The sequence below is a fragment of the Bacillus rossius genome, chromosome 1 (genome assembly GCF_032445375.1).
Source record: "Bacillus rossius redtenbacheri isolate Brsri chromosome 1, Brsri_v3, whole genome shotgun sequence".
NCBI classification, from domain to species: domain Eukaryota; kingdom Metazoa; phylum Arthropoda; class Insecta; order Phasmatodea; family Bacillidae; genus Bacillus; species Bacillus rossius.
This window is the reverse complement of record NC_086330.1, coordinates 295401531-295419102: the sequence shown is the minus strand read 5'-3', so window position 1 is coordinate 295419102 and position 17572 is coordinate 295401531. Positions and strand designations below refer to the sequence as shown.

Below are 17572 nucleotides of genomic sequence, written 5' to 3'. Positions count from 1 at the left end.
ATGACGAACAGTGGTGGCTAGGAGTCATTGAAGAAGTTAATTTTGTGAACAATGATATTTACGTACAATTTTACAACCCAGCTGGACCTAGAACATCATTTAAGATGTAATGTGCAGACAGAGTGTGGGTGCCGCTTAAGAATGTGTTGAGGAAGCTCAGTCCATCAGAGCTATCCACAGCAACTGGACGTTCACACAACATTTCAGCATCATTATCTGAAGAAATTTCAATGCTGTTTAACAAACATAAGAAATAAGGTACAAATTAAAATCGTAAATCATTTGTCTGTTTAAAAATGTGATATAGAATGACTGTTATAATTAATATTTTTGTGCATAGTATACATGTGTTTTGGCAACAAACTTTAGTGTAATACTTTTTATGACTTAGTACAGCACTTACAGCATATATATAAAATAATTAAGAACGTATATAAAATTACTAGGGTTGCTTTTATTTATGCAAATAAATAAAAAAAATTACGAGTTTGGCAAGGCTGTAACTTCCAAACCAGTTGAATCTCAAAGTCTAAATTTTTGCCGGAGTTAAGTACCATGGAGTACTTAATTGTGTGTAAATTTAAGATTTTTAGATAACTGCCCACCAGAGATATTAAGCCGTAAAGTAAGCAAAAATCTGAAAAAACTGGTTTTTACAAAATTGTAAAAAAAAAAGTATTGAAGTCTCACACTCAAAATAATTTGTATTTACTCTACTATTACATAAGCACATCCATAAATATTTTGAAGCCCAACAGATACTGCCTTCACTCTTAAAAAAATTTATGAAAATGCAAATTTTTGCAATTCTAAGGCACAAGTTCAACCTTTAAAGTTGGCAAGATTGATTGATTTTAAAAAAATGGTTTGTCATCAGAATTGTAGCTTAAAATGTGCTTAACCCCTCAGATTTTGTTTCATCATGATATGGCCTACCAGAGCCAAGATATAGCAATGTAGCTGAACCCTTGTAAATGTAAAAATTGTCGCGCCCCATGACAAAAAAATGGCTGCCATAATCAAACTAATGAGAATAAAAAATTAACTGTGTCAGTTTTAAATTGTCAATACATAATGTTAACAAGGCTCAAAATATCAATTTTTTTAAAATTGATGAAGCTTCCAATAAATTTTTTTTTGGACCACTTCATATGGATTGACCCATTTGGAGTCTATTACTATCTTACCACTTGGTTTTTCAACTAACTCCCAAGTGTGGTTCTTTTCTAGGGCACGTATCTCCTCGTGCATTGCATCTTCCCATGCCTCCCTGTCTCTGTTATATTTCAAATCAGACACTGTCAAGGGAACATTAGGATCGAGAAACCCCCATGCATTCAATGCTGTTTGCATTGTATAGTCCTCAGTAATATAGTCTTTATGCCACACTGGAGGTACCCTAGTTCTTTCTGATCTCCTTCCTCCTTCCTCTATACCCTCATTAGACGTTCTCTCCTTTTGAAAATCACATGATACTTTTTCTAACCTGTCCACGCCATTTACCTTTACTTTCAATGGTTCTGCATCATATTGTGATTCATAGTACATCTCATCCTCCAGAAACTTTGCATCCCTTGACACTACAATTTGTCTCTTGCTTGGATCAAAAAACCTGTAAGCATTTGAAGCGTACCCTACCATGTAAACCTCAATGCTTCTCTTATCCAATTTCCCCAGAGATGGTTGATTGTCCTTAATGAAAGCTTTACTCCCAAACAACCTGATTTTATGGTAATTGACTTCCCCCCATAACATGTTTCAGCTGGTACTAGGCCATTGTACCTAGGGGTTCTATTATACAAGAATGCTGCTGTCCTAAACAGCTTCCCCCATAGGTATTAAGTTAAGTTTCCTATCAAACACCGGGATTTCTCTAACAAAGTTCTATTCATTCTCTCACTTTGTCCATTTAACTGAGGTGTATAGACAGGAGTATATTCCAGCTGAATACCTGAACAACCAGCCTTGAAAACTTGCAGAACAAAATTCACCCCCATTATCACATCGTATTCTTAACACCTTACGATTATCAGAGGAAAACTGCCTTTCTGCTGATTTTATAAAGTTTTTCACATTTTCACAGGCTTCATCTTTCCTCCTCAACAGAAACACCATACAAAAACCAGAATATGCATCAGTTATAGTCTGAAAATAATTATACCCATCAAACATAGTAGGCTTAATGGGACCACACAAGTCACTGCATATTATCTCAAGACACCTTTTCCCTTTAGGGCTTATCGAATTAAATGGTTGTCTAGTCAACTTACTCTCAATACATACTTTACAATCACTTACTGCTTCCATACCTTTAATTCCTGTCATCTTACCCAATGATCTCATTGCCTCCTCACCTGGGTGACCTAACCTCTCATGCCAAGTAGACATCCCTACACTGGGCACAGGTTCATTTCCAACTACCGAACAATTCAGCCCTACTACATACAGTTTACCAATTTTTTGACCTACGAGAACAGGTATACTTTCATTGCTTATTATCATCTTATCATTAAGAAAGGTTGTTTGATACCCAACTGCACAAACCCTTGACATAGAAAGAAGATTGTATCTCAAGTTATTTACAATCAAAAAATTTGTCAATGTACATTTATCAAAAACAATATTTCCCTTTTCATTTGCAACAAGCATTTTACTTCCATCTGCTACAACAATAGCAACAGGTTCCTTTAATGTCTCAATGCCTGTCATGAGAGACCTATAATCAGTATTTATCATATGCTCGGATGCACCAGAGTCACACACAAAAGTAATGGCGTGAGAGCGTTCATCATTACTCATCAAAGAGGTTGAAGCTATAAACACCACATCATTCTGTTCAGCACTTACCGGTGGCATTCCATCTGCAACGTTTACGTTTTGTAAATCATGTCTCCCGCCACAGAAACCCTTCCGAGGTGTATAGGAAAGCAGACCTCTCCGTTTTAACACTGGACACTGTCTCTTGTAATGACCATATTCACCACAGCCGAAACACTTAACCTTTGATCTCTTCGCCGCAAACGAACAACCAGACACCTGGGATGGTGACATATTATCATCCACCATTCAAAGTTCTGCATCCAGGAGTCGTCCCTTCACGAACTCTAAAGTTATGTTTGAAGTCATCGTCTCAATGGCTGTGATAACACTGCTAAATTTATCCGGCATAGTCAATAATAGATAGCACACCTTATCTGTTTCGTCTAAAACTGCCCCCAATGCTTCTAACTCACTAAGCATAGTCTCAACTACAAGGAAATGTTCCTGCAGCTCACCTGAGTAAAACTTCAATTTCAAGAGTTTCTTCATCACAAATAATTTGGATATGGGGCTCTTCCGGGCAAAAACATTCTTTAAAGAAACCATCATTTCTTTAGCTGAGGTTGCCACTTTCACTATCTCCAGGTGTTTATCTGATACACATTGAGCTATGACCCATTTGGCCTTTTTATCACGCACATCAAACTGTCGTCTTTCTTCCGCTGACAATTCCCCTTTGGTGATTTCCGAGATATTTATCACGTCGTCTACCCCCTCTTTGTTCAAAAACGTCTCTACTCTCCATAGCCAATTGGAGAAGTTAGTATTCGTAAGTTGTGGAAATCCTACAACTGTTGCAGGAAACATGGCCACCTGCCCACACCACACACAATCACAAAAAACAGCAGCAATTGCATATATACCGACCACTGCAATGGCAACTATACTCCTGAAATGCATTACGACTTTCAAGCAGTCACAGCCACATTAAACTAAGCCTGTCTGGGCCCATAACCACTGTTATGGGAAAGTCGGATCACAAAGACAGACATGTAGACGACATGTAACTTTCACCAAGACTGCGTTTAATGCAACATCACTTCTTCCAAGGTAATACACAAATCAGTACCACCAACTGAGCATTAAACATAAAGACAAATTCCCATACACATCAAAATTGACTAATACCAACAGTATTTGCATATTTATCTTTCTTTTCTGCTATTGAGCTTTCTTATGACTTAGATACGGTGTAATCAGCAATAGTGTACGTGCAAAACATCTTAAATCAATCTTCCCTTTTGCGAGAAGCACTAAAAGAACATACAAATTTAGGTATTCACGTAAAAATAAATATACCTTCCAAAATAATGATTTAAAAAATCCGCTTCGGAGAGGGCTATTGCCCCACCGCTCTCTTACTGGAGACACGCTTGGTCTTTGGTGATTGAAAATAATCATAAAATATTTGTATGGATGTATAGGCTTTGAGCAGCACAGCCTGATGGGATGACTGTGTCGGCAGGACTGGACGGACGCCAGGCTGTCCTGGGACCCCGCCTCGCACTCCGGGCTGACCAGCCTGACGGTCGACAAGCACTTGCTGTGGTTCCCAGACATCATGCTGTACAGCTCGTGAGTGTCCTTGTCTCCATCACACAGGCTGGTCCGAGCTACACCCGCGGCAAAGGTGCGGCTAGAGTTCCGACACCTAGGTGCCAACACCCTGCATTTATTAAGTAGTGTGACCAACCCGAACACAGGCGTACCGGGGTCTAGTCCTTCAACATAACTGAAGCTTACTTTCCTTGGTAAAGAGCAAATTCATGTGTTCTCATTTTGCAAATACACTTATAATACGAAAATCTGGCACGAAATTTAACATAGAATACTTAAAAATAATGACGAGCGTGATAAGTATATGCAAATTGTGTTTTAAACTAAATTTCTTGGCGCAAATCACACGTAGTTTCCGCGACTGCCGCTAAATTTCGTTGCCGGAGCAGCTCAGTGGCGTAGCCAGAGGGGCCTAGGGGGCCATGGCTCCCCCCGAAAGTTAAATATTATTTTTTTTAATATAAAGTTTGCATAAATAATTTTTATTTATTTTAAAATACTCTTACACTTATCTTATTCATACAAAATTTTACCTCAATTTTAAAATTTTACAATGGTATTGAGAACAAAGAGAAGTAACATTTACTCGTTTCCAGTGCTTAGTCTAAGGAAAGCTGGAATAACTTTGTGCTTCATAGGAAAGAAGTTGTTGCGAGCTCAAAGTCTTTTCTTTTTACAGTTGTTTGTGTGTTTCTGAGGGCTGACTACCTGGGTTACCCTTGTCACAGCAGGGGTGCGAGCTGGTCAGCCCCTGCTGCCAACTCCCTTTCAAATAGCCACACCCTTCAACTGTCACAGCACTGCCTGCTACTACTCGGCCACGACGAGTGTGCAGCGGAAGAGGGAAATGGCACACGTGCGAGAGGCAGGGATAGGAGACATGTGACCTTGCGAGGTAGGGAGGGCGAGCATACAGCAGTGGTCACGGATGTGTGTAACAAGCAACAGTATCAACAGCTCGTTGTTACATGTAAAGTATAGATATGTGCAACAAAAAAGGAAAGGATGTAATTTACTTTCGTATTTTAATAAAGTGTCGAAGCAAGACGGAAGTGGAGATCATATGACAATGACAGGTAAGATTTATAACTAATAAGTTAATCACGAGTTGGAAGTTAATATTACTAAAATACTAAGTTTTCAAAATGGCCACGGAAACAGGTTTCAAAACGTTATGTCTCAATGTCATTACACCAATTGGAATAGTAACTTGACATCGTACGTCCTCTTTATTTAAACAAAAACCCGGGTCACAGCCCTGTCCGCGGCACAATATTCCAGCTACGGCCCTGATAGTGCCACCACTCGTCACCAGATGGCAGTTGTAAATGTAAAGAGACAATGTATTATAGTTATGTTATATATGTTATTATTGTAAATATTTATGAAGATTATTAAGTGTGTATTGTAGAAAAACATCATTATAAGATCTCCTCTCCCAACCAATCTGGGAGAAGAAACATCATTATAAGTTCTCCTCTCTCAGCCAATCTGGGAGAAGAAACATCATTATAAGCTCTCCTCTCCCAGCCAATCTGGGAGAATAAACACCAATACAAGTAATTGTGGAATTATTGGAATACCTCTCTTTCCCTCTCTCTCCTTTTCCTCAGCTAGCGACTCCTAGTGAGACCGCGGGCTTCCTTCTCTCTCTCTCTCATCCTACCTCCCTCTGCCTACCCATCTGCTAGCGACTCTTTGTGAGACCGTGGGCAATTCTCTGCTAGCGACTCTTCGTGAGACCGCGGGCATTCCTCTCTCCTGCTCCCAGACTTTCCGCTAGTGACTCCTTGTGAGACCGCGGGAACCTTCCTTGTCAGCACTTCCTCGGTCAGCTGCACCACTCCCGCCTCAGAGTGTGAGGCTGCTCTACCCAAGAGCTGGCGCCGGGCAAACACCACGACTACCGAACGACCGAGCGACGTCCACCCCGTCTCCACATCTTCACCAGAGACGAGGCGGCAACATTTGGTGCCCGAACGTGTGGCATACTTCATCATCGAGACTACAAGAGAGCACGAACAGCCAGCAGCATTCGGTGACCCGAAGTGTGTATATTCACTAAACAAGTATAGAAGAATGGGTGCAGGACAGACAGTGTAGAAATTCATAAACAATGCTACCACACAGACTGACAACCACATGTGAGATGGGTCAGCCACCAAGGGACTTTGACCTAATGACAGGAGAGGGACAGTGGCACGACACATCTGAGGGCAAACCAGTGAGATCGGAGTTAGCAACAAGTACATTGGTTTGGGACACAATATCAACACCAAGGCCCACACAGGCACCGACACAGAAGGCAGGGGCAAACTTCACAGACTGGGAGGTGCTTGCAAGCCCAGCAATGCATCCAAACATGCATATGGGCGGACAGCTACCACAACAGGATGCATAGTGCTACCAGAGATTAGTGGGATAGCGCATGAGGACCCATGCGAGTTTGTACAGTGGTGTAAGGGACGGTTGACACAATACGGGGTGCCGATTGAAGAATGGACACAACGCACGAGTGAGCAATTACACGGGCAAGCTCGTGAGTGGTGGAACCTGTGGGGATGCTATGACATGCAGTGGCAGGAGTTCGCTACCCACTTAACACGGCGCTTTGACGACCGCATGGCAGTCATGAGCTGTAAGGCTCGCTTCTACGGCGAGTCCCAAAAGGACTCCTAGTCAGTAGAGCAGTTCGTGGCAAACATGCTGCGGCTGTACCGGCGCACAGCCCCGGGAGAAGACCCCGAGCAAGCTTTGCCAGAAGTTACTGCATTAATACGAGAAGAATTGCAACCATTCCTCAGGCCATACTGTAATGGGACGGTAGAGGACTACGTACGACAGGCAACAGCTACAGAAGGCAACCTACGACACCTCCTGGGACGTCGGACCGGGACAACTATCCCCGAACGAAGACCCAGACATCAGGTTGGAGCACCTGCAGGGCCAAGCAGGGACATACTGCAGGAACGTCCATGGCGGACAGCAACACGGGCGATCGAGGGCCCACCTGGTGGGACAGGCCAGAACATATCTCCAGAATGGCGGAATGCAGGCAATCGGCGCGATGGAGGCCGACCACCACAGTGCCGTCTTAGATGCCCACAGGGCTTGTATCACTGGCATCAGGACTGCTAGAGACACCAACAGCAACAACAACCAGCAGGAAATGGGCAGTAGGGGGTGTAGGACCTACATTCCTAACCCCCGCACCAGCCAAACCCCTGCCGCAAGCCACAGAGAACAACCTAGAACAACTGGGGCAGCTCACCACGCAAGAAAACCGACTGATGCGGATCCCCATCACCCTGAACGGGAGACCGACTGCCGCACTTATAGATACAGGGGCGAGCCATGTGTTCGTCGCCCAGCACTGTGTACCACCCGCAGATATCACACCCAGACGCTGTGCCCTGCGCCTTGCTACGAACACTGGAACCGGGACAGCCATTGGAGATGCCATCATCACTGTGGATATACGGGAGATGGTGACCCAAACTTCAGCAGTCGTGGTAGAAGGACTCAGAGAAGATTTGGTACTCGGACAGCCATGGTTGGTAGAGCAGGATGCCTTGATTTCGCCAGCATCAGGCCTGGTAAATTTAGGTAAACATGAGCATCTGGGAGTATGTACACTAGGAAGCATACCACCTTCCCACAGAGCACACGACCACAGGCAAAGAGACACGACCTGTCGCCTGCTCACTGTGGGAGAAGATGATGACCCACCTCCAGCGGACCTGATCGAACTCAAACAACGAGTTCTCAATGCCCAACGCACCTCCCCAGATGCTGAGCGTCGACGAGCAAAGCAAGTGGAAGGACTGGATGAAATATGGCCCATGAGAGAGGGCATGATGTGTACGAAGGGGATAGGAACCAACCAGGAGTGGCACATCTATGTACCACCAGAAGCACGAGAAGCCGTTCTGTGCTTCATGCACCAACATGACCTGGCAGGACACCCAGGAGCGAACCAAACCCGACGGGCAACCAGCCAGCACTACCACTGGCCCGGCATAGCCCGGGACATACGGGAGTATGTAAGGCCTGCGAGAAGTGCCAGGAGCGAAAGGCACGGCGGAGTGATGGGATCGAGCAGCAGCAGCCGCGCCTCCCTACTACCCCATTCCAGTCCATCGCGCTGGATGTTATGGGGCCGTATCCCCATACTGCCCGAGGTAAGAGGTTCCTGGTGGTGGTCACGGACCTCTTCACACGATGGGTAGAAGCATATCCTACCAGTAACATCCGAGCCAAACCATTGCAAGAATCCTGCAGACGGAATTCTTTCCACGATGGGGATACCCCAGGGACCTCCTGACGGACAATGCCAGCCAGTTCATCGGAAGGCAGTGGCAAGAATTATGTCAGGCATGGCAAGTGGAACACTGGACTACGCCGGCTTACCATCCACGAGCCAACCCAACGGAGAAACGTAACCAGGAGCTAAAAGTCCAAATGCGCATACGTCTGGGGGACGACCATACCACATGGGACGAACACATAGCAGAGACCCTGTTCTACATCCACCGCAGGATCAATGCAGCCACAGGGATGTCCCCGGCACAAATGGTCCAAGGCCACAATCTGCCCATGCCCGGCGAATGGACGGCCCACGGAGTGACAGATGAAGGGGAAGACCCCGAGGATCGCTGTCGGCGGCAAGAGATTGAGCTGACAACAGCGCGAGAACACCAGAGGGCCTAAACTCAGCTGATAACCCCGCAGACCACACAACAACCACCACAGCTACAGCCAGGTGGCCACATGTATGTCCGGACACATCCCCTGTCCAATGAAATTAGGAACTACTGCACTGGACTGAGCCCCAGGTGGTCGGGACCACACCGCATCCTGAAGCGGCTGGGTCAACGCACTTATTTGGTGCGCCGGGGTAGACAAATGCGAAAAGTACACCGGGACCACATCTGGAAAACAGCACTCCCAGAAGGGGGCAATGCCATGGAGGACCCTACTCCAGATGTGACAGGACCGATGCCGGACAACCACCAATCTGTCACACTCCAAGAAATGCAGCATCTGTTCCAGGGAACACCGAGCCCAAGGACAAGAATGGAGAGGCCTGCAGAAGACCCTGCCACGATCCCGAGGCGACAGCACCAGAGGCACCCAGCAAGAATGCAGATCCTTGATGTCACTGGGACACCATAGGTGGGCATAGGCACCACGAAGGAGCAGCCCCTGGTGACAGAACCGGATGACATTGAGACAACAGAACCACCTTCCCCTACCCGAGGTGGATGGGGCATGATGCCTCCCTCGCCGATGCCGAATTTCGGGTCAAGGTGGAAGAAACCAGCTGAGGACAAGCAGAGACACCACCGACGACGACGCCGGCCCCCACTGTACCTGGCAGATTACATCACCGGCCGCGAACTGGACACACTGGTAATTGGCGACCCAGGGAGTCCGAAACCGGCAGGCCCGCCCTGACGCTCGCAACTACGAGGAGAGAAGGCATCATGTGCCTGCTGGAGGGCGCGCGGACGGCCTAGACCCGGGCTTTTCCAGGAAGGGGGGGGGGCGTCTGACGTCGTACCTCCTCTTTATTTAAACAAAAACCTGGGTCACAGCCCTGTCCACGGCACAATATTCCAGCCATGGCCCTGATAGTGCCACCACTCGTCACCAGATGGCAGTTGTAAATATAAAGACACAATGTATTATAGTTATGTTATATATGTTATTATTGTAAATATTTATGAAGATTATTAAGTGTGTATTGAGAGTATGTTTTGTAGACTTGTAAATAATATTGTAAATGCAAAAGATCCAAAGGGATAGGAACATGTAAAATTTTAACACAAATGATTGTAGAAGAAACGTGTATAAATTGTGCGGGCTAACAAGCCTAGACAGCTCTCCTCTCCCAACCAATCTGGGAGAAGAAACATCATTATAAGTTCTCCTCTCTCAGCCAATCTGGGAGAAGAAACATCATTATAAGCTCTCCTCTCCCAGCCAATCTGGGAGAATAAACACCAATACAAGTAATTGTGGAATTATTGGAATACCTCTCTTTCCCTCTCTCTCCTTCTCCTCAGCTAGCGACTCCTAGTGAGACCGCGGGCTTCCTTCTCTCTCTCTCATCCTACCTCCCTCTGCCTACCCATCTGCTAGCGACTCTTTGTGAGACCGCGGGCAATCCTCTGCTAGCGTCTCTTCGTGAGACCGCGGGCATCCCTCTCTCCCACGACCAACCTTTCCGCTAGCGACTCTTCGTGAGACCGCGGGCATTCCTCTCTCCTGCTCCCAGACTTTCCGCTAGCGACTCCTTGTGAGACCGCGGGCACCTTCCTTGTCAGCACGTCCTCGGTCAGCTGCACCACTCCCGCCTTAGAGTGTGAGGCTGCTCTACTCAAGAGCTGGCGCCGGGCAAACACCACGACTACCGAACGACCGAGCGACGTCTACCCCGTCTCCACATCTTCATCAGAGACGAGGCCGCGACAACCTAACGGACTGAGTCGAACATAAAATGCTATGGAAACGTGGATCGTATTGGGAAGGGATGGAAAGTAAATGAAATATGCTTTTTTTTTTTTTCGGCTACAGTTGCCCTGTAATCAGGAATAACAACACTTTTATCGGGTCCATTAAATTTACTTGCGGAATTTAATTCCATATGTGGCAAAATGAAAATAGCTGTTTGTTTTTATTTACTTATTTGTTTATTTTATGTGAGCCAACATAAATTAAATCTCGCCAATAGTCCAACATGCAAATATGTCATGCGAATCGAAGTCGTTTTTAATCGGACTGAAATTTACCATGGGAATAGGTACTGTTCACAATCTAGATTCAATAACCAAAACGTTTTGGTACCTACATGGAAGCAATCAATGTTTTTTTATTGTTTCATCTAGAGATGGACGAGCCTTAGGGTGGTATTCCAAAACATTCAGGTAAGGTAGTGAATAAGCACTACCTTGTTGGGATACAACTGTAACCTATCTCGCAGACTGTATTCCAGAACGCGTCCCAATCCAATTCCTGTTAGGAAACGAAAAAGCAACTGTTTTAATAAACTGTGCCCTGTACGAGGCTAGAAACTGATTTCAATGCATTCTAGCGGATGTTTGGCAACCATCGATGGATTTGCTACGCCAAAATCCTACAGATAGCAGCACTATCGTGCGAATTAATTGGCAAAATTTAAATTTTCTCAGGTAATTTTAAAGTTGTTTATTATTTGTTTTTATGACCATTAAATTATTCAAATATATTCCAGAATAGTTTTTGCTATTATAAAGTTTTATTTGACACACTAGTTAATTTTAAAGTTGTTGATTATTTGTTTTTATGGCCATTAAAGTAATCAAATATATTTCAGAATAGTTTTTGCTATTATAAAGTTTTATTTGACACACTAAAACACATTATACATCCTCCGATTACAATTAAAATGACTATATATGAGTTAATGGCGCCAGATGCGATTCAGCCATCTGGGAGAAATCAACGAAAAATTGAGCTCTGCGCATGCGCGTGATTTTGGCAACGAAACGGCAACAGATAGGACACCAAAAATCAGTGCCCTAAAAATAAGGTACTGGCCGTGTCCTATCGTGCACTTGGAATATGGTTAGGGTACAGGTATCGCATATTCAACACCTAAACCCTTATTTTTGTGTCTTGGAATACGGCCCTTAGAGTCTTGAGCCGACCCAAAATGAGCTACAGAAAAACAACATAAAATCAAGCCGGGCAAAAAAAAAGATCCTATTTGAGCCTAAATCAATGCCATTTATAGGAAGGAAAAAATAGTTTCTCTTTCTTCATAATAATTACGTTAATAGTTTTAGATGACAATAAATATTTTTAAAGGTTTCGAGTGTGTGAACTATTTCTTCTTATTATTTATTTTTTTATTACATAATTTTTTTTGTTGAAATCTGTGACTTGATTCAGTGGTTAAAAATCATCTTATTTGATATAACATTTTACAGCTCATGAATAAAACAGCATAACATGCATGTGAATTGAATTGGGGGGGGGGGGGGAACTAATTTATATACATCATTAGTCACATGCATGTTATTTATATTAACTGCAGTTATTAATGGGGTACTTTGTAGATAAAAGGTGTACAATTACATTCTGCATTAAATTATTAGGTTCCATGTGAGTTATTTTTTTATGTATTTTACTAAGTTACGTATGAAGTAGACAGTCAAAAACATACCGTAAATATTTATAACAACATAAATACATTGAATTTGTTTATTGTGACTTTGCAAATGCTTTGGTACCCATGCTCAACCAATTAATAGGACAGTGCTACAGAAGTGTCTTTTTTCTTTATTTTGTACAGGCTGCTGACGAAAAAAAAAACATCGCAGTGTTCAGGTCCTTCTTTGGTACACAGACAATCTCATGATGAGCAAAGCACATTTGAAATGGCGAGTTTAAAAATGCAAAATAAACATGATATCGGGAGTTTCATTGACAGACGCAATGTAAGCGAAGATGAAAAGGAAGCTGTTTTAAAAAAACACTTGGACTCCAAATGCTGACTACAAATTCGAAAGTCAATTTAAGGGCAATAGAAAAAGGAATTTCCAGATTAATTGGTTGGAAAGTTTCAGCTGGCTAGCATATTCCAATGGTAAAGGATCACACCAATCTGTTGGTTCTCTGGATAAAATCCCTTTCACCAACTGGAAGGATGCCATCGAATGCTTTCATAATCATGCAAACAACAAATACCACAAAGATGCTAGCATATCAGTAAGTAACTTTCTTCAAATTTGCGATGGTAAAAGAGAGGACATACAAACTCAGCTAAATAATCAAGCAAAAGAAATCATCTTAAGCAACAAGAAAAAATTGGCAGCAATTATTCAGACAATTGTGTTGTGTGGCAGACAAGATATTGCACTTAGAGGCCACAAAGATGCAGGACGCCTTTCTATTGAAGAACCCGACAGTAATGATGGCAACTTCAGAGCACTGTTGCGATATCGTGCTAAACATGGGGATGTGGTGCTAAAAGAACACATCACAACCTGTAGTGGAAATGCTATGTACACTAGCCCTACTGTACAATATGAGATCATAAGTATTATTGGCACTACTCTCCAGGAAACCATTGCCAACCGAGCATGAAAAGCGAATCACTTCACGGTACTGGCAGATGAAACAAGTGATGTGCAGCCTGGGGGAAACAACAAAGTCGCATCCAAATAACCAGTACTGCCCAAAACCAAATGCGGACAGCAATGTCCAAGATCCCGCCCATTGCTTAGTAGCTTGTTTCTACTCTGTCCAACTCTTCTTCCGGAACCATCCTTCTGTTTCCTGTAACCAACCTGCTTGATATTAATGCATGAAATTTTTGTTTGCATCTCGCATGTCTCAGCCCAAGGTTTTCCCTGTGTCTATGCAGGTTTTACCTGGGCCCAACTTATCTAGTTTTTAATCTAGAATAGTCAGTGGCGCCAATTGCTGCCATGGCTGACCAATCTCCATCCTAACACATGATGCATGCTACCTCTCCTGCATGGCTTAAACCCTGCATGATTAGAGCATATAGGCTTCGACCTGAGACGGACTTAGTCTCTCCCTAACCCAGACCCCTCCCAAATACACTTAGTTTTATTACTTAGGTTAGGGGGAAAAATTGGACCCTCAGTTCACCTCTTGCCGCGGTGCAGTATGGAGCGGCTCTCTTCAGTTAGTTTCGCGAGATTTAGTTACTGTTCCAATGACGGCCTTGATGAACGATCTATCATCAACATCGTGGACCCTGATGGTACCAACGATGACAACAGTGACTACAGCAACAGCGGAGAGCTCAATGGCTGCGGTGTCGGCAGCTGTGGAGATCCCAACAATATCGATACCATCAACTGCAGTCATTTCGACGGTGTCTGCGATACCTGCATTGACTTGTGGTTTTCCATCGGATGAAGTTTCACCAGCATCATTGCAGACTTCAAAGAACTACGAACATTCACCGAGTCAGTGTAAATACTGTGGTGCATCATTTACTAAACATACAAATGCGCGCAGACATGAAAGAAGCAGTTGTCCAAATAATTTACTGAAAAGAACAGTGTTTCAATGTAACAAGTGCAATAAACTAATGTCACGTCTCGATAGCTTACATCATCATTATAAAAAATGTTCCGAGAAAGTTAAGTGCAAGTATAATGATTATGGTTATTGTTTGGACTCATGTGTTGTACCAGCTAATCTATACTAATATTATAAAGCTGAAGAGTTTGTTTGTTTGAACGCGCTAATCTCAGGAACCACTGGTCCGATTTAAAAAATTCTTTCAGTGTTGGATAGTGCATTTATCGAGGAAGGCTATATTATATTATCAATAACATTAGGGATCCTTACTAAAAGTCCAATTTAGAATCAAATGTGTTGGAGGGGGTTAGATACAACATGCAGTACACGTACGAAGTGTGTGTTGACAATGCCGCAGGCGCTAGAAGTTTATTTCCTATTGCCTATTAACATTGTTGCCACGCACTAGATGCCTTATCATTCTTAATTTTCCCATACAAGTACAAAACACCCGTGTGATATTAACAACGAAGCAATCAGTACCCTCATAAGAGTTATATTAGTATTTAAATACTTTTTATCACTTTAAATCGCAAACCTAAACTATTGTTTGTTTTTCCTCTCTCTGTGTTTAATTTGTTTTTTTTTCTTTTACTAGAATTAGTTTTATTATTTTTAATTAATTTTCATTTTTCGGACCATCAATAATTTTACTCTCCCGTTACAATTCTGACAAGGACTTATATATATATATAATAGTGGTAATGCTATTCTTGAGAACTCGATGGCATCATTACCACTATTAACACCGACCTGGATGGAAGGTCTACCATCATCAGTGCAGAGCCCGATGACAACGTCGTCTACAGTTAAAACTACTCTCTCAGCACAGCAGGAGATTTCGACGCGTGCCACATCTTCTGCAGAGCAGACCTCGAAGGCTTCAGAAGTTAACATTTCAGCGATGTTAAAAAGGTTGTCAACAGTGCCAGTGACATTGATGAAGGAAGGAGCATCCAATGGTGTTCCATCACCCAACTGTACGTACTGTGACAAAATCAAAAACTTGAAATTACGGGATTATGTAATACACAATTGTAATAATAACTCTGAACGCATTAAATATCAGTGAATAGGTGTTTAAGCCAGTTTATACACTATGGAAGATTAAAACGACACCTCAGGAATTGTGATAGACTGGCTGTACATTCATCAGAATCAAGCTGTATATTTTGTGGCAAAACAATAGCAAATATTCAAAGTGCAAAACAACATTAAATATATCACTGTCCTTTTAATGAAATCGATAATTCTTCTCTGTGTAAAAAATGTAGTGTACCAATATGTCGACCTGATAAACTGAACAGACATTTAAAGCCATGTAAATGACTTACTTCGTACAATAAGAAAACTGTTTGAATCGAGAAATGCTCAAGACTTTTGTAATTTGTCTGTTTTTATTGTAATTGTAGTAGTGCAGAATTTATGTACTAAATTGTTGTTTTTTAAAATAACTTATGGTGTTTTTATTTTCTCAAACTTTTAACCTTTACCTGAAATTACTTCATTTTGATTATTGTCCATGTATCGATTCTATAGGTAGATTAATGATAGATTTTTTATAAATATAATATTTTTTTATAAATTTATGGGTCAATAAATACCAATTTCCAAGATGGCGGACATAACGGCTTACTGGTGGCTGGTAGTATATGATTTTAAGCCTCTTTAAGAATTTTGAACATTAATTATTGAAATTATTTTTTACATAAAATTACAATTTTTGCATCATCCAGGGATCGAACCAAGGACATGAATTGATCGAATCAATCAGTTTGTTGATTAAAAATTTATTCAATGACATTTGTACTTTTTCCCGAATCTCTAGCATTAAAATTACGGATTTTCAAGATGGCGGACATGATGTCATACTACCTGATGATATAAGGTAGGGGGCCCATATTTCGTCCCCGTGCCCAATTTCGTTCCCTCCTGTATTTCGCCTGTTAGTTGCTGCAACCTGGTGACAGCGCGTGGAACTATAAGAACGCTTGCTTCTTAGCATTCCGCTAGAGTGCAAATAGTGTAGTAATGGCAGTTTTGTAGTTGACAACGTTTTTGTGTTTTCTGATGCGGTAAGTTCTTGAGTACATCTACTTTTGAAACATATTACTTCGAAAGTATGTATGAATATAATTTGAAATCTATGTCAATCACTTATGAGTGTTTAATCTTTTACTGATAAATATTGCGTAGGCAACATCAATTTTTTTATGCATCTGAAATGGCTTCCAGTGTTAAGGAGAGACTGCTCCTGATTTCGTCCCTCTTGGGTTCCAAATTTCGTCCAGGGGACGAGATTAGGAACTTATTTTTATTCATAAAGGTCATGGCATAACGTATACTATTTTTTATTTTCTGTTTTGTTTAGAAGATGGCGAAACGCAAGACGTGGGACAAAGAAGCTATGCAGAGAGCCATATGTGCAGTTAAAGCCAAAGAAATGGGATACAAAGTTGCGAGCAAGACATTTAACATTCCTCGCGCAACATTGAAAGACTATGTTAAAAGAAGTGGTGACCTTTCAACACAAGAATTAGTGTGTATGTAAATAGGCAAAAAACCAATTTTGCCTAAAACTTTGGAGAAAGAATTAGTGGATTACTGCACGACAATGGAAAGCCATTATTATGGTCTAACTGTAAAAGATCTTCGTCGCTTGGCGTTTCAACTTGCGATACGCAACAATATTCAACATCCTTTTTCAGTTGAAAAGAAATCTGCTGGTCGCAAATGGTTACGTCTGTTCCTGAAACGACATCCTCAGTTATCGCTAAGGAAACCACAGCCATTATCTCTTGCCAGAATAAATGGGTTCAGTCAAGAAAATGTAAGCAAGTTTTTCGCATTGCTAGAGCCATAACTTGCAAAAGTAAAACACAGCCCTCTAAAAATATTCAATGTTGACGAAACAGGGATTTCTATTGTTCAGCACAAGAGTCAAAAAGTCGTCGCAATAAAAGGGAAAAGAAAAGTGCATAAAATGTCTTCTGCTGAAAGGGAGTCATTGGTGACTGTGGTGGTGTGTATGTCGGCAGCAGGCCAATACATCCCTCCAATGATGATTTTTCCAAGAAAAATTATGAAAGCA

The 17572-nt window shown here is 42.4% G+C and overlaps 1 protein-coding gene across 1 annotated transcript in view; it reads left to right on the top strand.

Annotated features, from left to right (window-relative positions):
• LOC134527769 (neuronal acetylcholine receptor subunit alpha-10-like) overlaps positions 1-17572 on the top strand; it is a 93721-nt gene that overhangs the window by 13723 nt on the left and 62426 nt on the right. The window contains exon 4 of the mRNA XM_063360701.1: positions 4286-4395. Coding sequence (XP_063216771.1) covers positions 4286-4395 — 110 coding nt within the window. The remainder of the gene's footprint in view (positions 1-4285; positions 4396-17572) is intronic.